Raw genomic sequence first — 23244 nt, forward strand, 5'->3', positions numbered from 1 at the left:
ATCCAGTGATTGTACAGTGATTTACAAGTGAGAAATACAGCAACACAAGCGATTCATGTCAGAGCACAAACAATCACAAGACGACGATGTGGGACAGGTTTTTTTAATTATTATTTTGTAAATTATTATATTCCCCCTAGTCAAAGCATGAGATTACACATGAGTAAAACATTACTGAGGAAAAAAAAAACTCATAGTTGAGGATTTGTATTAATATAATCTGTAATATCTCACAGTATTTATAAATTAAAGTAATGATACAATAACACAGTTGGTAACACTTTACAATAAGGTTATTTGTTAACATTAGGTAACATGAATTAACAATTAACAATACTTCAGCAGTTGCTGTGAAGCTTGAGTATTATAAATTGTCATATTATATTAACTTATATCACAGAGGGCTATACTTTATCTAACAAAATGAATCAAAATAATTACGTGTAATACAGTTGGAAACAGGGACCTTGCTGAGCAAGTGCTGGTCTATGGCTTGTGAATATTCACCCTCATTGTGGTCGAAATAACTTAACATACATGTTGTTAAATCTCCTTTTTACTGGAAGGAGCAACAGCTCCATGTCTCAGTGTATGCGATGGATATTGTCTAATGTCATCTGCAGAAACTCCTGTAACTAACGCGTGTGAAAAGTAATTTCCCATGAGTCGCCTCTTCATCGTAGGGTGAAATAGTTTCCAGCACTGCACTGGAAGTAAGTGAGCCCCCTGAGGCAAAATGTGGAAGTGACCGTGCATAGAGTCAATTAAGCTTAATTAAAACACCAGCGTCTCAAACCCCGTTTGTTTATTGATTTCAGCATTTATTTTTGCCACCTTATGCCAGTACTCTGCTGGTTCACAATGACTGGTGTGTAATCCCTCTCCACTTCTTGTGACGTGATGAATTAATGTACACTTATTCCTTGTGCAGTTTGCAGTGCTCTTCCAACTGAACATAAACGCTCCCTTCGGATTGGAATCCATTGAGCTTAATTAAAATGCCAGCACCTCAAACCCTGTTTGTTTATTTGATTTCAGTGTTTATTTTAACCACACTACAAGTCAAAGTAAAGTCCTTTTTATTTGTATAGCACCTTTCACAACACACATCGTTTCAAAGCAGCTTTACAGAAAATCATGCATTAACAGGAAATGAAACTGTAATACCTATAAAGTCTTAGAGTCATCATTGTGTAGTTTGATTAAATACGATTATGAAGTGTGTATAAAAATAAGTAATTAAATAATAATTGTATTTAGAAACCCAGTGAGCAAGCCGAAGGTGACTGTGGCAAGGAACACAAAACTCCATAAGATGTTGGTTAATGGAGAAAAATAACCTTGGGATAAACCAGGCTCACTTTGGGGACCAGTTCCCCTCTGGCTAACAGCACGAATATAATGCCAATATTATTTATATATGTGCAGTGCAAGTCATGGTTTAAAATTATTAAACTAAGTGTAAAGGACCAGAAACCCTTGTTATTAATGACACCTGTGGCCGTAAAGTGTACTGCTTCTTGTGCTCGCGCTTGTGCACACACTTCATAGGGACGCGAGCGAGCAAGCATCTAAAGCAATGACATAACGTACAAAGAGACTGAACGTGATTCACTGGCATCATGCTGACAGATGAGGTAGCATAATTAAAATTACACAGTTATGATTGTTTTACTACAAACTTTGAGACTAAACTAAAACTACTTATCAGCTAACATAGCATACTGATACACTCACACACAGCTACTTACTACCGAACTATACCAGACAGTTTACTGTTGCACTGCACTGTTATGTTGCACTATTGTATGTTTTGTATGTCATATGTTGTACTACGATCAAGAAACCAGCATATTTGCTTACATTTATCCTGTATACCTGACTTTTAGTATAAAGAGAAGATCGTTGAAATTATTTGAAAGTTACGAAGCAAGGTAGCTTGCAATTCGTCAGCGTTAGCAGGCAAGATCAAGTTAGCTAAAATTACACAGATTAATCCTTGTGGCACTATACTTCACATGCTTTGCACTTATGTAAGCTTACCTGTCCAATAAGAAGAACACCAATTCAGGGTCGGATTTGATCCCAAAAACCGAACGAAGGTCCCTCCAGGAATCAAATGCCCTGCCGATGTTCACTCTAGTTTTTGGTCGACCACGATCACGTTCCTGTTTAGCCAGACGGGATTTAGTAGATAAATGTTTTTGCTTTGTTTTTGTGGCTTACTCTGAGTTTGTGTAGGAGTCAGTGTTGTGCTGGGAGCCAGACGTTTGTTGGATTCCATCTCTAAGATAACGTTACCTAGTGTTGCAGACTGTAGGCAAGGCTCTCGGGAGTGTGCATAAATGTCACATCCTTTGTAAAATCAGTCTACAGGCTTTAATAGGCAACCTAGAAAATCCGAGAAGGGCTAATTTTTTTAAGTTGCGTTACAAACCGTTCATACATTGGCAAAAAAAAAGGCGAATATTACATGAAAATTTTTACATATTGCACTGTGGCAGCGGGGGCGTGTTTAAGCATCTCTTTGGAGAGTGAAAAAGCGGTAAGGGTGCTTACACCTGAGCTAAATTATGTCTAACACCTGTCTCTAATTTCAGTGAGCATGGGGAGAGCGGCTTAAAAGAGCCACACCGCCAGCAGTCGGGGGAGAGAAACAAGTGTGCAGCATTGTCGAACTGTTTCCATTACATGTTGAAGCTATTGAGTGTTTGTGAAGAAGTTTGTTTATTTTTGAGAGTGAATTATTGAACTGAGAGAAAACCCTGAAAGAGTGTATCTGCTGCACAGAAGAGAATAAAATGCCTACCTGAACCAGGAAACCTTGCTTCTTGCCTCCTCCTTCCATTGAGAAGTGTTACACTGGTGCCGAAACCCAGGACCACTTCTGGGATCAGTGCCCTCTGATGGAGCTGGGGACAGTGGTGCGGGTCTCGGACCTCCCGCAGGCTGCCCCCGACTGGGCCGGAGCGTACCGGATACTGGTAAGTGTCAAGGGGGGTACTCGCCAAGCGCTGGTGGACACCGGGTGTAATCAAACCACTATCCACCAACGCTTGGTTCAACCCAAGGCTTTGGGCACAACTAAAATGGTGAGGGTGAAATGTGTGCACGGGGATATTCACAAGTATCCGGTGGTGACCCTGACGATTAAATTCAGGGGGAAAAAGCATAGAGTGGAGGCCGCGGTTAGTTCCCGCCTCACCCATCTACTGATTTTGGGTACTGATTGGCCTGACTTTAGAGTTTTATTAAAGGGAATTTGTGCAGATGGGTCCTGTATTAAATTAGGGAGATGTGCAATGTGCGATGCTCTGGCAGGGGAGGCGGAGCCGGGGCCGTCCTCGACAGCTCCACATCATAATGACGAGAGAGGGGGAGAGGCTGCAGCCCCTCCCCTTCTCAGGGAATTCCCTGAGGGGGATTTCCCTTTGAAGCAGTCGCGAGACGAAACCCTCAAACACGCCTTCGACCAAGTGAGAGTCATCGATGGTCAATGACTCCAGCCTGACATCGCCCCTATTTTGCGATTATAAATGAGCGGTTGTATAGAGTGACACAGGATGCTCAGACTAAAGAGGATACAACCCAACTTTTGATTCCACGGAGCCGTCGGGAAATGGTATTCCAGGTGGCTCATTATAATCCCATGGCGGGTCACTTAGGAGAAAGGAAAACACTGAACCGTCTAATAGCCCACTTCTATTGGCCGGGCATTGGCGGCGATATCCGCAGGTGGTTTGCGGCATGCTGCGAATGCCAGCTGGTTAACCCACCAGCCACCCCAAAAGCGCCATTGCACCCTCTTCCGTTGATCGAGGTCCCCTTTGAGAGAATTGGAATGGACCTCGTCAGGCCATTAGAATGGTCAGCACGCGGACATCGCTTTGTATTGGTCCTAGTGGACTATGCAACATGATATCTGGAAGCAGTGCCTCTTCGCAACATCTCATTGCGAGAGGCCTGGGAGGAGGGACTTTATCACTGCTCGATTTTATTCGACAATGGATTTGACGAAGGGTTATTGGCAGATCCCCTTGACACTAATTTCCTGTAAAAAAAAAATGCCTTCTCCACACCGTTTGGTTTACACCAGTTTGTGACACTACCGTTTGGTTTGTTTGGAGCCCCGGCTACGTTTCAGCGGCTCATGGACTGAATCCTCAGACCGCATTCAGCTTACGCCACTGCCTATTTAGATGACATCATCATTTACAGCAATGATTGGCAGTGGCACATGCAACATCTGAGGGCTGTTCTGAGATCGCTGCGCGAGCGGGACTCACAGCAAACCCAAAGAAGTGCGCGATTGGGCGGGTGGAGGTACGGTATCTGGGGTTCCACTTGGGCTACGGGCAGGTGCGTCCCCAAATTGAAAAGACAGCAGCGATTGCAACCTGCCCGAGGCCCAAGACCAAAAAGGGGGTGAGACAGTTCCTGGGGCTGGCTATTATAGAAGGTTCGTGCCTAATTATTTGGACGTCACCAGCCCGCTGACTGATCTCACTAAAAAGGGAGCTCCAGACCCGGTCCAGTGAACGGAGCAGTGTCAGCGGGCGTTCACGCAAGTTAAAGCCGCACTTTGTGGGGGGCCGCTTTTACATTCACCTGACTTATCTCTCCCTTTTGTTTTACAGACAGATGCTTCAGACAGTGGGCTGGGGGCCGTGCTCTCACAGGTGGTGGAGGGGGAGTAGCGCCCGGTGCTGTACATTAGCCGTAAACTCTTGTTGAGGGAAACTAAGTACAGCACCGTGGAAAAGGAGTGTCTCGCCATCAAGTGGGCGGTCCTCACTCTCCGATACTACCTGTTGGGGCGGGCCTTCACCCTCTGTTCCGATCACGCCCCGCTCCAGTGGCTCCACCGCATGAAAGATACCAACGCGCGGATCACCCGTTGGTATCTGGCTCTTCAGCCATTTAAGTTCAAGGTGGTCCACAGACCGGGGGCACAGATGGCTGTCGCCGACTTCCTCTCCAGGAATGGGGGGGGAGTGGTAGGCAGGCCAGATGCTGCCCCGGCCTGAGCTGGGCGGTGGGGATATGTGGCAGCGGGGGCATGTTCAAGCATCTCTCCGGAGAGAGAGAAAGCGGTAAGGGTGCTTAGACCTGAGCTAAATTATGTCTAACACCTGTCTCTAATTTCAGTGAGCATGGGGAGAGCGGCTTAAAAGAGCCACACCGCCAGCAGTCGGGGGAGAGAAACAAGTGTGCAGCATTGTCAAACTGTTTCCATTACATGTTGAAGCTATTGAGTGTTTGTGAAGAAGTTTGTTTATTTTTGAGAGTGAATTATTGAACTGAGTGAAAACCCTGAAAGAGTGTATCTGTTGCACAGAAGAGAATAAAACGCCTACCTGAACCAGGAAACCTTGCTTCTTGCCTCCTCCTTCCATTGAGAAGTGTTACACACACCTTTAAACAAAGATTTTGTAAGAACTGTATGATTAATGACTAATGTCTTTGAAGTTCATCCTGGATTAACTGCAGAAGTTCATATAGATGCATTGTCCTTTGTTAGTTGGCTGATGAAGGCTTTTGTTGGCAATTTATTGATAGTCTATGTATTCCATTTTAAGAGTATAGTCCATCGGGGGGGGGGGGTCACGTGACGCCATGCAAGGAGCAGACGTGTGAGCGATGAGCTTTGTGCACTTTGCTGAATTTTCAATTATTTTCATGTTATAATCTGGTAAATTTTGATACACCCAGTTACACATTTGCCCTTTGTTGCAAAACATGGCAAAGAAGTCAAAATCCTCGGGCTCTGGAGACATTAAAAGACACTTACGTGTTCAGGATGAAAGCCTCGACAGGCCTACAGACCGGGGACTCGATTTGGATGGCGTGGTGGGAGAGGTGATCCAGTGTCAGTTGTCCAACATGTTGGTGATGTTGACAAAGATTCTTGCTGACTTGGAGGATCTCGCTGTAATACGTCGATCGATTACGGCAATGGAAATAAAATTCTCTGAGTTAGCTACAAGAGTGACTGATGTTGAAAAACGAATCGATTTTCTGGAATCTTCGGAGAGAGAATTAACCGCTAATCCGCCCGTGACCAAAGTTGATTTGGAACATCTCCTTGAAAAGCTTGAAGATCTTGAGAATAGAAACCGCAGGAATAACATTCGAATTGTTGGAATTCCTGAGCATGAGGAGGGCAGAGATATGGTGAAATTCCTAGACGAGTTTTTCCCGAGTCTGCTCCACATAACAGGCCACAAGCTGGAAATCGAGCGAGCTCACAGAGTGCCAGCTCACAGATCTGCTGAGGGAGACAGGCCCAGATCGATTCTGGCCAGATTTCTGAGATCATCCGATAAAGATCTTGTGTTGCGCCAGGCGAGGAGCAAAGGGAAGCTTTCTTGGAAGAACCATAATATTTTCTTGTTCCCGGACTTTGCGAGTTCGACAAGAGAGAAACGCGAATTTAAGAAACTCTTACATCAGAAAAAGATCTCGTTTGCTCTGATGTTTCCAGCAAAACTGAGAATAGAAACGAAGGTTGGTCACAAAGTATTTACATGTCCAAATCTGGCAATGTCTTTTATTGAATCAATGTCTGAGTAAACCATTGGAAGTTTCTCATATGAGTGGGCCTGACACGCTGTTCTTACTCGAGGAAGCTGGGCGACATTTTAGGTTTTTTGCGTTGGCTCCGCCTAGTGGCTGGAGCTTGTTTTGTGAATAACACTTTCCTTAAAGAAACTTTTGCATTTAAGTTCCCGGACAGATTGAGAGTGGACACTATGGATGACCGCAAAATATCTACATGCTCACACAAAGGATGTCTTTTATAAAATTGACGGATTGTGTAAGTCATGGTATATATGTTTATGCGGCCTCCGAGTGAATTGACTCGACCATCCAGGGAACCGGGATGCCGGATTTGTTTCTTTTTGTGTTGGCTCCGCCTAGCGGCTGGAGCTTGTTCTATTGAAAAACACTCCTTTGCAACAGCTGTGGATTAATCTGTTCGTTCTTCGTGCTTATTCCTCCTGCTGGCTGTAGTTTGTTTTGTTGAGTTTTTTTTTTTACAGGACATTGGAATGAATAAGTCATCCGTTGAACTCATAACAGCTGGCTCACTGAACATTCGTTTGTCTGTCCGAGGAATCTGATCGGTTTTAAATCAGCTGGAATTTGTTTTGTGGAAGATCACACCTTTGAGACAGTTCTGTGAATTAATCTACATGTCCTTTGTGTTCATTCTTCCTATTGACTGGGTTTATTTTACAATGTATTTTCTGTTATGTAATTTTGCCTCACAAATTTGTGAGGCAAAATTGAGCAATCCGATGGCAAAGTTGTTGTGGGGGCTCATGGGCGTTCATGGACCTTTTGAGTTTAGAGGGATTGACGGCAGTTGGCGCTGTCGTGCGTGGGGTTAATGCGCACGTTTTTCTTTTTTCTGTTTGTTTTGTTCGGGGGGATGTTCGGGGGTTGATTGTTTCACTAATGGGGAATGTGGTCTGTATAATTCTGTTTTTGACACAGTTTATTTTTTTTATTATTATATCAATATGTCAAATGTTAATATGAGCGGATTGTCTCTCTCCACATGGAATGTAAATGGGTTGGGGCACCCCATAAAAAGAAGGAAGGTTATTTCTTTCCTTAAACGTAAGAAATATGATATAGTGTTTCTTCAAGAAACACATCTCTCCCCACAGGAAGCTGGAAAATTTGGGAAGATATGGGGTGGACATGTTTTCTTTAGTGCTGGCTCAAGTAAGAGCAAGGGAGTCATTATATTGATTAATAAACATCTACAATTCAAATGTCTCAAACAGATTAACGATAAATTAGGAAGAGTAATTATTGTGTTAGTTGAAATTCAAGGGCAAAGGTTGATTTTGGCTAATATTTACACACCTAACGCTTATGATCAGGGCTTTTACATTTACATTTATGCGTTTGGCAGATGCTTTTATCCAAAGCAACTTACAGTGCCCTTATTACAGGGACAATCCCCCTGGAGCAACCTGGAGTTAAGTGCCTTGCTCAAGGGCACAATGGTGGTGGCTGTGGGAATTGAACCAACAACCTTTTGCTTACCAGTTCAGTGCTTTAGTCCACTACGCCACCACCACTCCGGACGTCTTTTTTACAGATCTTGAAGGGATGTTGCAAGTCGCTGGCACCCCTCATGATATAATATTGGGAGGAGACTTTAATCTTTTGATGGACTCAGTCCTTGATCACAGTGAAGCAAAAGTTTGTAAACCCCCTAGAGCAACATTGACGCTTCATAGGTTGTGTAAAAATCTTGGTCTTACGGATATTTGGAGACTTTTGAACCCATCGGGTAGGGACTATAAATTTTTTTCATCAGTCCACAAGATTTATTCTAGGATAGATTTCTTTTTGATAACCAAATCCCTCATTTCATCTGTTGTTGATTGCTCAATTGGAAATATCTTAGTCTCAGATCATGCCCTGGTGAGTTTAAAGGTGTTGCCATATACAGAGAAAAAGAAATCATATAGTTGGCGCCTTAATGTGTCCCTTTTGCAAAATCCTGATTTCCAACAAATGTTAAAGACTGAAATCAGTGTTTATATGGAGACCAACTGGTCCTCAGTATCCTCTGTGGGCGTGGCTTGGGAGGCACTTAAGGCGGTTCTTAGGGGTTGGATCATACAGTATGCCTCATTCATTAAAACACCCAAAGCACGAGAACTCGTGGAGTTGGAAGGGAATATTAAAAGTGCAGAGGCAGAGCTGAAGCGCCGAATATCGTCTGATGGCCTCAGAGAACTGACCTGATTGAAATATAGATATAATACTATTTTGTCACGGAAAGTGGAGTTTTGGTTATTCAGGGCAAGACAGTCATACTTTGAGTCAGGGGACAAAGCAGGGAAGCTTTTGGCTAGGTATATAAAGCAGAGAGAGTCTCTTTCTATCATTCCCTCAGTGAAATCTGCTTGTGGTGAAATATTTACCTCGGCTATTGATATTAATAATGCCTTTAAAGAGTTCTATCTTGATCTCTATGGTTCCATGTCTTCATCCACTGATGAAGATATTAGGACCTTTATGGAACCATTAGATCTCCCTAAACTGACAACTGAGCAAAAAAACTCTCTTGATTCTGAGATAACCTTGGAGGAGCTTGACGAGGTAATTAAAGCCTTGCCTACTGGCAAGTCTCCGGGGCCTGATGGCTTTTCCTCTGAGTTTTTCAAATCTTTTGCTACAGAACTGCCTCCACTTTTGCTAGAAGTTTATATGGAATCATTAAAGAACAAAAAGCTTCCACCAACCATGACACAAGCCCGGATCAGTCTGATTTTAAAAAAGGACAAAGATCCAAGCGAGTGTAAAAGTTACCGCCCAATTTCCCTGATCCAGTTAGATGTAAAAATTTTGTCCAAAATTCTGGCTAATCGATTAAGTAAAGTTATGACATCACTGATACATATAGATCAGGTGGGGTTTATTCGGGGCCGCAGCTCTTCTGATAACATCAGGCGGCTCATCAGTATTATGTGGTCAGTAGCGAATGATCAATCTCCGGTTGCTGCCATCTCTCTTGACGCTGAAAAGGCATTTGATATGGTAAAATGGGATTATCTTTTTAAGATTTTGGAAATGTATGGGTTCGGGAGTACATTTATTGGTTGGATTAAGTTATTTTATAGACACCCTGTAGCAGCGGTACAAACAAATGGATTAATTTCAGATTATTTTACTCTGGATAGGGTTGCCCTCTTTCCCCATTATTGTTCTGTCTTGCCCTGGAACCATTAGCAGCTGAGATAAGAAAAGAGGATGATTTTCCAGGGGTGACGGTGGGAGGTGTGGCGCATAAACTTCTGCTTTACGCAGATGATATTTTATGATTAGTCTCTGAACCCACTAGATCTATGCCTTGCCTCCACAGAATTATTAACTCCTTTTCCAAATTCTCAGGATACAAAGTCAATTGGTCTAAATCCGAAGCTTTGGCTTTGACAGCGTACTGTCCAGTAACGGCCTTCCAGCCGGGTGCCTTCCAGTGGCCCAAACAGGGAATTAAGTATTTGGGGATTTTATTCCCAGCAGAGTTAATTTTGATCCCTTAATAAAAAGGTTTTCGAACGATGTGGACAGGTGGGCTTCGTTACATTTATCGATGATTGGGAAGGTTAATGTTATTAAAATGAATTGTATTCCAAAATGTAACTACCTGCTACAATCTCTCCTTGTAGATGTCCCCCTCTCTTATTTAAAGCAATTTGATAGTATCGCTAAGTCCTTCATTTGGAATGGTAAACGTCCCAGGTTAAATTTCAGTAAATTACATAGGCCGATTGACAAAGGTGGATTAGGCCTACCCAAGATTTTGTTTTATTATTATGCATTCAGTCTTAGATATTTGATTCATTGGTCGCTTCCACCTGAGAGAGCTCCTCCCTGGTTTTGTATTGAAAAGGATGTTCTTGCCCCATCTCACCACTGCAAAGTCTTTCGATTAAACTAGCTGGAGAGGTTAAGCCGCACCCCGATATTTTGCATTTGCACTCGATATGGACAAAAGTGTCCAGAGTGTTTAATTCTGATATTTATATAAACGTAGCCTCGAGCATATGGCTGAACCCTAAACTATGTATTAATAAGTCCCCTTTCTCTTGGTCAAATTGGATTGTGAGGGGGGTTAATACACTTGGTGACCTGTATGAGGGTGGAGTATTGAGATCTTTAGAAAATTTGATTCAACATTTTGGGATTCCCAGATCTCAATTTTATAAGTATCTACAGCTGTGCCACCTGCTCTGCTCTATTTTTGGGAGTAGCATACACCACCCTAGAGCAGCAGATACTCTGGTGATTGCTGTTTTTGGGAAAGGTCATGAGGCATCAGTGTATTACTCCCTGTTAATTCAGAGTCTGGGGGACGGAGCTTTAAATTCTCTCAAAAGATTATGGGAGGAAGATTTAAATTTGTTATTGGAGGAGGGAGTGTGGCCAAGGATTCTAAACAACATAAAGTCTGCATCTAGAGATGCAAGGGTTCGCCTCATGCAATTTAAGATTTTACATAGATTTTATTGGACACCCTCTAGATTGTACAGGATTGGTCTTAAAGACTCACCCACCTGCTGGTGATGCCAGTCAGAAGACGGGGACATAACCCATGTTTTCTGGGGTTGTATTAAAATTAAGGAATTTTGGTTGAGGATCCAGCATTTTGTGTGTGACGTACTGGACACTCAGTTTTCATTTTGCCCCAGACTTTGTATTTTGGGTGATGGAGGGGTCCTGAATATAGGAGATATATATATATGAAAAGCTGGGTACTAAGCAGCATGATGATTGGCAGACAGCTAATCCTTAGGGGTTGGAAGTCAACTGATGCACCCTCATTTCATGAGTGATGCACCGAGTTGGTAAAGTGGCAGCTTTCGAGGAGATGACTTCCAGATGGTAGGGGAACCTGTCGAGTTATGGCAGAAAATGGGGCAGTTATTTGTCTCATTTGGAGAGGTCCTAGCAGGGAGCAGTGGAGGGAGACAATTTTTATTTTATTTTTTTTTCTTCTTCTTTCACTATATGTTGAACTTTGTCTTTTTTTTATTTTATTTTTTATGTACTATTTGTGTGTCTGTTTATATGTGGGTATTTACTTATTTTATATTTGTGCAGGCAGGGGGTGGGTGGGTGGGTGGGTGTTATAAAGGGTTTTCCTAATGTAGTTGATTCCTAATGTATAATTGTGTAGTTAAATTTAGTCTTGTCTGTCTTAGAATCAATAAAAAATGTTAATAACAAAAAAAAGAGCATAGTCCATCATTAAACCAAGGTGATGCTGGCCGAGATCAGTGAGGCGCTTCGCAGTTCAACCGGCCGATCATTTCGGTGAGGTCTATCCTAAATCCAAGGTTCAGGCAATGGCATATGAAGTATCCCATGTCTTACGGTTGGAGTTGGCATCGGTTCATCCGCTGAGGTCCATCGTAATAGTATGAAGTGACTACATCAATACTCTGCTGGTTCGCAATGACTAGTGGGTAAATATCCCTCTCCACTTCCTGTGACGTGATATATCGATGTACACATTCCTTGTGGTGTTGTAGTGCACTTCCAACTGAACATAGACGCTCCCTTTGGACTGGAATCTTCCTTAAGATGGCTGAATACCGTGTGAAGTCCACATCAGAAGACCATAACGGTCGATTGGAACGCACCTAAGGCCTTCTAGCTGGCCTTGAGTGACGCAGGAGTGGGAGATCTATAGCTGACAAGTCGGCTTTCATTGCCATTATTGCCATTGAGAATCCTTATGGATTTAAAAACCTGAGATTTAAACAGGAAAGGAGGGCTGATTTTCACTTCAAGCAAATTGGTAAGTGCTTTTTGCATTGTTATAGCAACATTAGGAGTATTCTAAATGTAAATTAGGCTGGCTGGAGTATTCAGTGTCAGTTAGTGTCAAGTTTTGAAAAGTTTGTACCTTACGGTACAAAATTAATTGCAAGCAACATTTAAATCACAGATATTATTAGATAGATTTTTCTTGGTATTAGACCTCCTTGGATTTGGCTTTCCTGCGTGGACATCTTTTTAAAATGTCAATTGGTATTATTAATTGGCTGCGACATAATGTATGATGTCCAAAGTGTGTCTGTCTTTTTAATTGTGAAACTGTTTTCATAATGGCATGAATCGCACTGAAGGCCTAGACTTAAAAATGCATGGGCTGCTGCATTTTGGCCTAAATACAGCAATGATTCATGACAGTTTCATGAATTATCCATTTCTCTGCGAAAAGGCCTTTATTCCCAGAGGTCTGTAGCTCCCTCTGGTGGATGAGAGATGAACAATAAAAGTTGTTTATTGTGGCTGATTTCAATATCCTATCAAATCTAAATTATCCACTTGTTAAATGTCGATCCATGGCTGATTCTAAAAGATGTTATTTCAATCATCCACATATTTTGCTGGTGTTCAGAGATACTACAGTAAATTTGTCCATATCAAGTCATTGTTGCAAGACTCAGAACTAAACCGCTGCTAATATATATGCGGTTTATTAGCTGCATGAGGAATTTACCATAAAATATGTAACTAATTGCATTTTACTATGAACTATACGAGATCATATAGACTTTCACATGAAAACAACAGCATGTGTTAAACTTTAGAGTGCATTTATTGGAAATTTCACACACAGTATGTTTGCGCAGTATATTTATAGTGCTCTTTTTGTAATAAACAACTTTATAACAGTCTCTGTGCACGCAAAAGTCATGGAATCCACAATAAATGAGCTCTCCACAATTAATTACCCATCATGACACACACACACACACACACACACACACACACACAAAAACACACAAAAATGTCAAAGTATGGAACAGATGTGTTTTCATTTCAGATGTTTTTCATATTGAGAAATGTGATTAATGCATTTTCTTCTTGTTGGATATTATGTAATTCAGTAAGCACAGTTTAGGAGAACAAAACATGCAGTGGTCCAAAACATATTTAGAGGATTATAAATATCATTGCATATTATCAACAACAAAATATCACACTTTGTGTCATATATTTAAAAACAGTATATATATATATATATATATATATATAGCACAAGCACACTTTTTAAGTAAAAGGACGTTTTTACAAAAAGATGTTTTGTTTGTTTATTTTAAATTATTAAACAATGTAAAGTATATACATACAGGTGCATCTCAATAAATTAGAATGTTGTGGAAAAGTTCATTTATTTCAGTAATTCAACTTAAATTGTGAAACTCGTGTATTAAATAAATTCAATGCACACAGACTGAAGTAGTTTAAGTCTTTGGTTCTTTTAATTGTGATGATTTTGGCTCACATTTAACAAAAACCCACCAATTCACTATCTCAAAAAATTAGAATACATCATAAGACCAATAAAAAAACATTTTTAGTGAATTGTTGGCCTTCTAGAAAGTATGTTCATTTACTGTATATGTACTCAATACTTGGTAGGGGCTCCTTTTGTTTAATTACTGCCTCAATTCAGTGTGGCATGGAGGTGATCAGTTTGTGGCACTGCTGAGGTGGTATGGAAGCCCAGGTTTCTTTGACAGTGGCCTTCAGCTCATCTGCATTTTTTGGTCTCTTGTTTCTCATTTTCCTCTTGACAATACCCCATAGATTCTCTATGGGGTTCAGGTCTGGTGAGTTTGGTGGCCAGTCAAGCACACCAACACCATGGTCATTTAACCAACTTTTGGTGCTTTTGGCAGTGTGGGCAGGTGCCAAATCCTGCTGGAAAATGAAATCAGCATCTTTAAAAAGCTGGTCAGCAGAAGGAAGCATGAAGTGCTCCAAAATTTCTTGGTAAACGGGTGCAGTGACTTTGGTTTTCAAAAAACACAATGGACCAACACCAGCAGATGACATTGCACCCCAAATCATCACAGACTGTGGAAACTTAACACTGGACTTCAAGCAACTTGGGCTATGAGCTTCTCCACCCTTCCTCCAGACTCTAGGACCTTGGTTTCCAAATGAAATACAAAACTTGCTCTCATCTGAAAAGAGGACTTTGGACCACTGGGCAACAGTCCAGTTCTTCTTCTCCTTAGCCCAGGTAAGACGCCTCTGGCATTGTCTGTGGTTCAGGAGTGGCTTAACAAGAGGAATACGACAACTGTAGCCAAATTCCTTGACACGTCTGTGTGTGGTGGCTCTTGATGCCTTGACCCCAGCCTCAGTCCATTCCTTGTGAAGTTCACCCAAATTCTTGAATCGATTTTGCTTGACAATCCTCATAAGGCTGCGGTTCTCTCGGTTGGTTGTGCATCTTTTTCTTCCACACTTTTTCCTTCCACTCAACTATCTGTTAACATGCTTGGATACAGCACTCTGTGAACAGCCAGCTTCTTTGGCAATGAATGTTTGTGGCTTACCCTCCTTGTGAAGGGTGTCAATGATTTTCTTCTGGACAACTGTCAGATCAGCAGTCTTCCCCATGATTGTGTAGCCTAGTGAACCAAGCTGAGAGACCATTTTGAAGGCTCAGGAAACCTTTGCAGGTGTTTTGAGTTGATTAGCTGATTGGCATGTCACCATATTCTAATTTGTTGAGATAGTGAATTGGTGGGTTTTTGTTAAATGTGAGCCAAAATCATCACAATTAAAAGAACCAAAGACTTAAACTACTTCAGTCTGTCTGCATTGAATTTATTTAATACACGAGTTTCACAATTTGAGTTGAATTACTGGAATAAATGAACTTTTCCACAACATTCTAATTTATTGAGATGCACCTGTATATGTTCAAAATGAAGACAAAGTATTTGGATAATTTCTGGATGACATGTCCTTAGTTAATTTAATGAACTACACCAGTAGCCACTCTGCTACAACACCTCTGAACACACTTCATTTGCCGACTAAAAATCAAGTTGCAAAAATGGTTCAGAAAAGTGAAGTTAGTTCTGATATGAGGTCTAGTGTGTTCTTGAAGCTGCAGACACCAATCTGGATGAGCTCACAAGATACTGTAACATCATATATCAGTTTCTGTGAGGATATGTGCATTCCTACTAGGACTTATTTAACAACGACAAACCATGGTTTACAGCGGAACTCAGGCAGCTTCATCAGGCCAAAGAGGATTCTTACAGAGTTGGGGATAAAGTCTTGTACAATCAGGCCAGGAACACACTGAATAAGGGAATCAGAGTGGCTAAAAGAAGATACTCTGAGAAGCTGAAAAACAAGTTTTCAGCTAACGACACTGCATCAGTGTGGAGTGGCATGCGCTGAACATGCTCAAAACGGTGGAGATGATTGTGGACTTAAAGAGGAACCCCCCAACACTGTACCACCTCACCATTCTAAACAGCACTGTGGCAGCAGTGGAGTCATTCAGGTTCCTGGGCACTACCATCTCACAGGACCTGAAGTGGGAGACCCACATTGACTCCATTGCAAAAGAGGCCCAGCAGAGGTTGTTCTTCCTTTGCCAGTTGAGGATATATATATATATATATATATATATATATATACATACACACATACATACATACATACATATATATATATATATATATATATATATATAGTCTATTGTGTATTCTATATATACTTTTTCTTTTCAATATTTATCTATTTTTTATTCAATTTTAATTATTTTTTAAAAGTCTTGTTGCTGTTTTTCTATTGTTGTGTACTGGAAGCTCTTGTCACCAAGACAAATTCCTTGTATGTGTAAGCATACTTGGCAATAAAGCTCATTTTGATTCTGATTCTGATATGTTTGTAGATGCCCCGTTATTTTAGGTTTTGTTATCTAAAGTAAATAAATTCATAGATTTCTAAATGTGGCTTAATTAATTCATTTCTTTTTGGAACCACGGTATTTGTTTTTCCGAAAGATTTAACCAACATCTCCTTGTCACAGCGTTCTAGGGGAATGTGACTGCTACTGTGCTATGTCTATAGATTGAAAATGCAGTCATGATGTGAGATTGGAAGTTAATATATTTAATCTCTGTTAAGTGCAATTACATTGTGTAAACGAAGAATGCAGCCCATGGAGCTCACTACATTTTCTGCATACAGTACTGAAGCATGCAAACACTTTTACAAATATTTGTTGTAAATGTAATGTTATCTTACATAGAGAGTTTTAGAAGTCTGTCTTGTTTTCGCAGCATAAAGAGAGCAAGTGCGGGTTGTGGTTTAAATTAGGTCCTTTGTGTAAAGAGAAGCAGATAGAGTAAATATAGTTAAACCCTTAAATTTGTCAACTTGACCTACATCAATTCTATCGACACGAGACATCAACGTCATAACAGAACCATGCCCAAAACCATGGCTGATGAACACTCAATAGAGAGAGGTGAAGAAAAATCCAAATATCCTGATGTTGCTTTAGCTCTCACCACAATTGAACGCTCTGCAGTTCCACATCACCCAGAATCTCCAGCTGGTCAATAGAGCTAAAGTCCTGAACCTTGTGTCTGTAGTCCAGTAGGTGGGATCCGTTTACCGCGATCTTAAACTGATAAGACTGACACAGGATGATCATCTGACAAAATGGAGAAAAAAATAACATTGTTTATTGTTTTCTCATTTCGGAAATACGCCACTGTTCTGCATGAAGTGAAGTAAAGATTAATAACTGAACTATCTGATGGCCACACAAAAAAGCAGTATGAATTATACCTGTGAGGGAATAAACTAAATAAAATGAAAAAGTCCCAATAAATTAAGTCCCAATTTCTCCACATGACCTCTACATCGAGTCAGTAATTTGACACATTATATTTAAATTTACCTTATGAGAACAATAACCTTGCACACCCCAATTACAGTTTAAGACCCTGGCTATGGAAAACAAGGCAGTGTACTGTGGAATAGGATAAAGGTACCTCAAAGTATTTTCCAGCAGAGAAAGGAAAGTATGGTAGTTCACATTCCTCCAGGCCCCATGATTGGCTAAGAAAAGAGTTCCTGATGAGCATGCCTGTTCTGATGCGTGTGTTTAGGTGTAGAGCAATGTTGTCTGATTGACTGCACCTCAGGTTAACAGTGAAACTTAAGGAAAAAGTCCAAACAGACATTTAAAGTGTCACACCATCAAAAAAAAAAAAAAGAAAGAAAGAAAGAAAAAAAGATATGTTTCGTAACTACCTGTGAGGGAATAAACTGATATGCCCTTTGATTGTTATATGCTTCCCTGGAGTGAGCCCTCTAAGTAAACTGCCCTTGTAGGGTATGCTCTGCAAAAGGCACAGTATGTCTTGTGGGTCAAATACTGATTCTATAAATATAACGTGCCCTATAAAATACAATTAAGTCATAATTCATATAATTCAGTAGGAATAATGAACTTACAAGGTCAGCTGATTTTGAAAATACAGCCTGTGAGAAAACAATGGTATTAAACAGTTGATAATTGCACAGTTAAAATGTTTTGTTACCCTTGTAAACAAAATACATATGATATCTGATGTGAAGCAGAATACATGTCACATGTTTGTACTTACTGAATCAGGGACAAAGCTGATTGCATGAATTTCTACTTTTCCAGAGACTGAACATGTGTCAACCCTCTCAAGTGGAATTCTGTGCTTGTACTCCAAAACATGAGCACCGTTTACAGCCACCTACAAGATTAAATAATTAACATTTCTGTCACTTGGCCAATAAGAAGTTTGGAAACTTATAATATTTATTACTACTATTCCTGTTAAAGATAACCAACTACTTCATCCACAAAAATAATATCAAAATGTTTGTGCCATGCCTTTAAGAAGATACTTTTAACTCAAATGTCATGTTAAGTTTCACACTCACTTTGAAAACATCACAGAGCACCAGGATGATGGTCTCAAAGAATGCTCCCTGTTTGAAAGGCATCAGGTCCATATTTTCCTCTCTGCCCCAGCTTCCACGTTGTAAGGAGTTGCACACAATCCGTGGAGAACTGCTGAAGTGCGGACTGAAGTGAAAGGCAATGTCTGCCGGTGGCTTAGTGCTGCTGCCACACGTCAGATCAAACTGAAACCTATTGATGCACAGGTAATACACTGAAATAATAATAAATTTTTTGGCTTTTAAGATTTTACATAATTGCAATTTAATACATAAAAAAAAAACAAAAAAAAAGTATTTTCTTTGGTAACATTCATTTAAAAAATGTAAGATGTTTAGAATAATAATTAAAAAAAAAACAATAAAAATGACTGTTTTTGTTATTATTAATATTATTACATAACATTTGGTATGACAGAAAAGCCAAGGGTACTATAAAAGTGTTTTGACTTTACACAACAATGGCATGTATGATCTCAGAGATACCAACAGAAATGTAATGTTCAGTACAGTGGGTCTCAGGTCTCAGGAGGATGTAAAGGACTTGGAAGTACAAGTCTCAGGAGAACATTGCATAGCTGAAGTGAAGTGATCATTTATATATAATTTAATTTATGAGAATTAACACACGGATGAGTTAAGTATTGAGTTTGTGTTACCTGTCAGCATCATTACGAACACATCCCTGAATAACAATCATCTCTCCTAGGAGAAGACCACCCGGTATGATCTCTGTGAAGGGAACTGTCTGGTGAAAATTACAATAAAAAACATATTCATTGGCATTAAAAATACTATCCATTTGCAATATATTTTAGTGTAAGCCACTGTTATGAACAGCATCACAATGGTTCAAATGCACAAAACGCTTGTGAGAGTTCTGCTTCATAAATCGAGGTCTTACCGGATTGAGAATGGTCTGTTTTGCATTTGCCACTGACATTGAAATTCCTGTATTAAGCCGTTGACAATAATATGATTATGTGTTTACAAAAGTGTGGCCTTTTTACAGCGCCGTTTCCTCCATTTCTGAAAGAGTGAGCTGCTGCTTACACAGAGAACGGTCTGGGCATCTATTGGCTGCCGCAGGTCCGTGCGTCAGCGCTGCGACTGTATGCCCATTCAACAACACTAACAACCAAAGACACTTTTGTTTATTTGGAAATATAAAACGGCATCCCTCTGACGTATATGACGTATACACGGAGCGTCGGAGAGAGCGCTGGATGACGCAGGAACTTTTATCTTACATGTAGGATAATAATAATAATCATAATAACAACAATAATACGTCTCATAAAATGATATATACAATCAATCTTAATTATGTTTATGATTATATTTCCATAATTATTAAAATATTAATACTGCTAAAAAACTGCCAACATTTGTACAAGCGTACATGATTGTATTTATTTTTGTTATTTTACCATCTTGACACTCTCCCAGACTCCATACGAAGGCATGACATGTGCGCCTAGCGCCCTCATGCGACTGTAATACATTACTAAAGTTATTAATAACTACATCCATTGAATATTTAGTCGAATAGGTCCATGTGGAAAATGAATATTTGAATAATTTCCATTGTGCGCAGTCTTCTGAGTTAACGATAACATCACCTCAGTGAATTAGTGAAGAAAGAAATCACTTAGCATATAGCAAAATAATAATAATAATAAGTCAAATATTTAATCTTTATTAATAATAAATTGCTCAATTTATCTGTATGATTTTGGGTCGCTATATTTTATCAAGCTATTTTTAATCAAGTTTTGATCAGTCAAAAAAAGTAAAACACTACAGCCAGCGTGAAATAAAATATTGCAGGAATGAAATGAAGCTGTGAACTGCTGTCTCTCGCTCACTCCCGCTCGTGCTCTCTCTCTCCGCGTTGGATTAAGGGCAAGATAGCGTCGGCGAGTGTACATCGACCAGAGATTGTTATATATAATTAGATAACTTCAGTATCCCCTCTGATACTCAAATGTTGTTTAAAAGTGTTTGCAAATACCATTTCATAGAATTGATCTCGTTTGATGTTTTTGAAACCTTAGTTGGTAAAATGATTATAATCCTGACTAAATCCTGACTATGTTATCAATGACGCTAAAAATAATAACAGTAACGCACACTTTTTCAAAGAGAAATTGTCTTTATGCCTTATGTTGTGTCATATTGGAACTCTTTGTTAAATGGAAAAGTAAAATGCTGGGAAAAAAAGTGTGGTTACTGCCTCAAAAGTATCATATCAGGAACACGGTGAAAGAGGTTTCATTTAAACTTTTACACAGATTCTATCCAACAAATCATTATTTGCTGAAATTCAAAAAATATATAAATGCAAACTGTGTGTTTTGCAATGACCATGAAGAAACTGTTTTACATTTATTTTAGCATTGTATTCATTCGATTACTCTATAGAAATGTATTATTGACAATATTCAGTGTCCAAGTCCGTTTTCATTATTGTGGGAAAATTTACTTTTTGGCTTCACCAATTATTCAAAAGAAGAAGAACTCTACTTTTATCTTATTAATTTAATTATAATCCTGACTAAATTTTACATTCATAAATACAAATTTACTCAAATAAAAAAACAAACTTTATTCTTTTATTAAGTAAAACTATATATTTACAGTATTAGAGACTCCCTGAATAAATAAGCTATAAAGACTTGTAAGATTAGTAAATTTTATAAAATATTTATTTGAATTATATATGTATTTTTGTGTTATTTAATACAGTATATTCCAACCTCCCCTTGCACTTTTTTCCTCTTCTGTACACTTCTTGTTGTACGTTTAATATGTGTAAATATACAAAGTGTATAATGTTGATGTTTATTTTTACATTAACATTTTTTTATTGATTCCTATATTAACACATAAAAGCAAGAACATATACAAACAGAATCAATACTTAACCCCCTCTATTATTCTTTTCCAAAAGCGGTAATCACCAATCCCAGAGTATCTGCCACACTAGGGGGGTGCGTGCCACTCCCAAAAACAGTGCAGAGTAGGTGGCGCAATTTTAGATCTGGGAATTCTAAAATTTTGAACCAAATTTTCAAAAGGTCTCAATACTCCACTCTCATATAGGCAGTGGTGATTTTAGGGGGTGGCCTGTGGTGGCCTGGGCAACCCCTGAAATCTCATTGGCCATCCTGTGGCCACCCCAGAACTGATTGGTAGTTCATCATGTTCATCAATACAAGAACGAAGAACCAATAGAAACACCTGTCAATCAAAGATGACATCTCAGGTCATTTGTTGATTTAGAGCCACACTGACCCAGGGTCAGTTTTATATTTCTGACCATTATAGTAGTGGTGGGACTGAAGCTGTGTGAGCGGATCTTTGATCAGTGGGGGGAGGGGCAGGCCGCGGGTGGCCAGGCCGCGGGTGGCCAGGCAGGTGCCGCAGGTCGCGGGCAGCGGGCGCCAGGTCTGGAGTATAATGGTCGGTCAGAAGCACGAAGCTGACACGAGCTAGCGTCTACCTCCAACTTCCAATGAGTTGACGACGTCGATTTGTGGTCAAAAAGAAAGCTGTTATTTGAGAGGTATGTTCATCTAATCTATCGTTTAATTTATCCAGAATTTCCATGTGAATGTGAAAACATTTTTTCATTGTTACAGTAGCTAGGTTAAAGAGTAAGCTAGACCCTACACCACATTCAGCATGTTATCTTTATATTGACATGAAATATGAAATGCCATGTTTTCTGATTTAATGACGGAGGTATGTAAAGCGTTTTACAGATGTATATGTTCAATAGCTAAAGTTATATATATGGCTAACCTGTGTGTGAAATGGAAGGGTTTGTGCTGTGACTGTACTTTAAATCTTTACATGAGTTATTTATGAGCTCTTTATGTGTATTATTGGTCAGTCAGACCAATAAAATCTTCAAAGTTTTTATACCTTATTTTACATTTTAAATATGCAGAGGCAGGGCAAATTGTACTTAAATGACACAAATGATTTGACTACCTATTTTATTTGGTAATATTCAAAGTAATTGAAGCTATCAGAACATGTGGAAAATAAACCTGAGTAGACACTGTAAATAGAGTTTTGTTTTTTACTGTATTCAGAGCTCAATCTGCAATTTTGGGGTTTCCAGACAGACACCTATAAGCCCTCGTAGCCAATTTCACACACTGATTTGTACCCAATTTAACAATATTTCTGCTGGACAGTGCAGTTATAGCTGATAAATGAATGAATAATTGATTGAATGATTGATTGAATTGTGCCTCAATCAGTTATCACCTGTACTTGTATCTTTTTATGATTATACACTATATGATGTTATACGCAGATTAATTCTCTACAATGAGAATAGCTCTTAAAAATGTGTAACTGACTTTTCCTAAACAATTACTGATTTAAAAATGGATGTTATGTTAAAATAACCAGAGATTCCCAGAAACTGTAATAGGTTGAAATAGAACAGGAATAGAAAACTGTCAAATGTCAAAACAACAGTCTGATATTGAATACAAACAATTCAGTGAATGCTAACATGAGTTTAAGAATTCATTTATTCTACATGTGTAGATGTTGAAGCAAAGCAATGCGATATTTACACATTTTGATCATGTGCCATTCATAAAGGTTCTCCCAGTATCGCCACCCCACACTAGGTATGTGCCCCATTTTGGCTACCCCAGTACAAATGTCCTGGATACGCCACTGCATATAGGTCACCGAGTGTATTAACCCCCCTCACAATCCAATCTGACCAACAGAAAGGGGACATATTAATGCATAGTTTAGGGTTCTGCCATATGCTCGAGGCTACGTTTAAATAAATATCCGAATTAAACACTCTGGACACTTTTGTCCATATCGAGTGTAAATGCAAAATAATGGGGTGTGACTTAACTTCTCCGATTAATTTGATCGAAAGGCTATGCAGAG

General features: G+C 39.7%; 2 protein-coding genes across 6 annotated transcripts in view; both read right to left on the reverse strand.

Moving 5' to 3' along the window:
• Positions 1-19449, reverse strand: part of lgals8b (galectin 8b) — a 34518-nt gene extending 15069 nt beyond the window's left edge. For 3 of the 5 annotated variants that reach the window (XR_007892190.1, XR_007892191.1, XR_007892192.1), the window contains exons 1-8: positions 19217-19448; positions 18972-19060; positions 18295-18505; positions 17985-18104; positions 17833-17859; positions 17629-17717; positions 17367-17532; positions 16878-17023 (exon numbers count right to left, since the gene is read on the reverse strand). Coding sequence is in view for 1 of the 5 variants with exons in the window: in XM_051646286.1 (XP_051502246.1) it covers positions 11323-11425; positions 16878-17023; positions 17367-17532; positions 17629-17717; positions 17833-17859; positions 17985-18104; positions 18295-18505; positions 18972-19060; positions 19217-19255 (990 nt within the window). In the remaining 4 variants the exon portion in view is untranslated. Of the gene's footprint in view, positions 1-10893; positions 11426-16877; positions 17024-17366; positions 17533-17628; positions 17718-17832; positions 17860-17984; positions 18105-18294; positions 18506-18971; positions 19061-19216 lie in introns of those variants that run through there. The other 2 variants (XM_051646286.1, XR_007892193.1) reach the window with 2 other exon arrangements.
• Positions 1-23244, reverse strand: part of LOC127411120 (uncharacterized) — a 418430-nt gene that overhangs the window by 95281 nt on the left and 299905 nt on the right. The window lies entirely within an intron of this gene.

The sequence above is a fragment of the Myxocyprinus asiaticus genome, chromosome 20 (assembly GCF_019703515.2).
Source record: "Myxocyprinus asiaticus isolate MX2 ecotype Aquarium Trade chromosome 20, UBuf_Myxa_2, whole genome shotgun sequence".
NCBI classification, from domain to species: Eukaryota; Metazoa; Chordata; class Actinopteri; order Cypriniformes; family Catostomidae; genus Myxocyprinus; species Myxocyprinus asiaticus.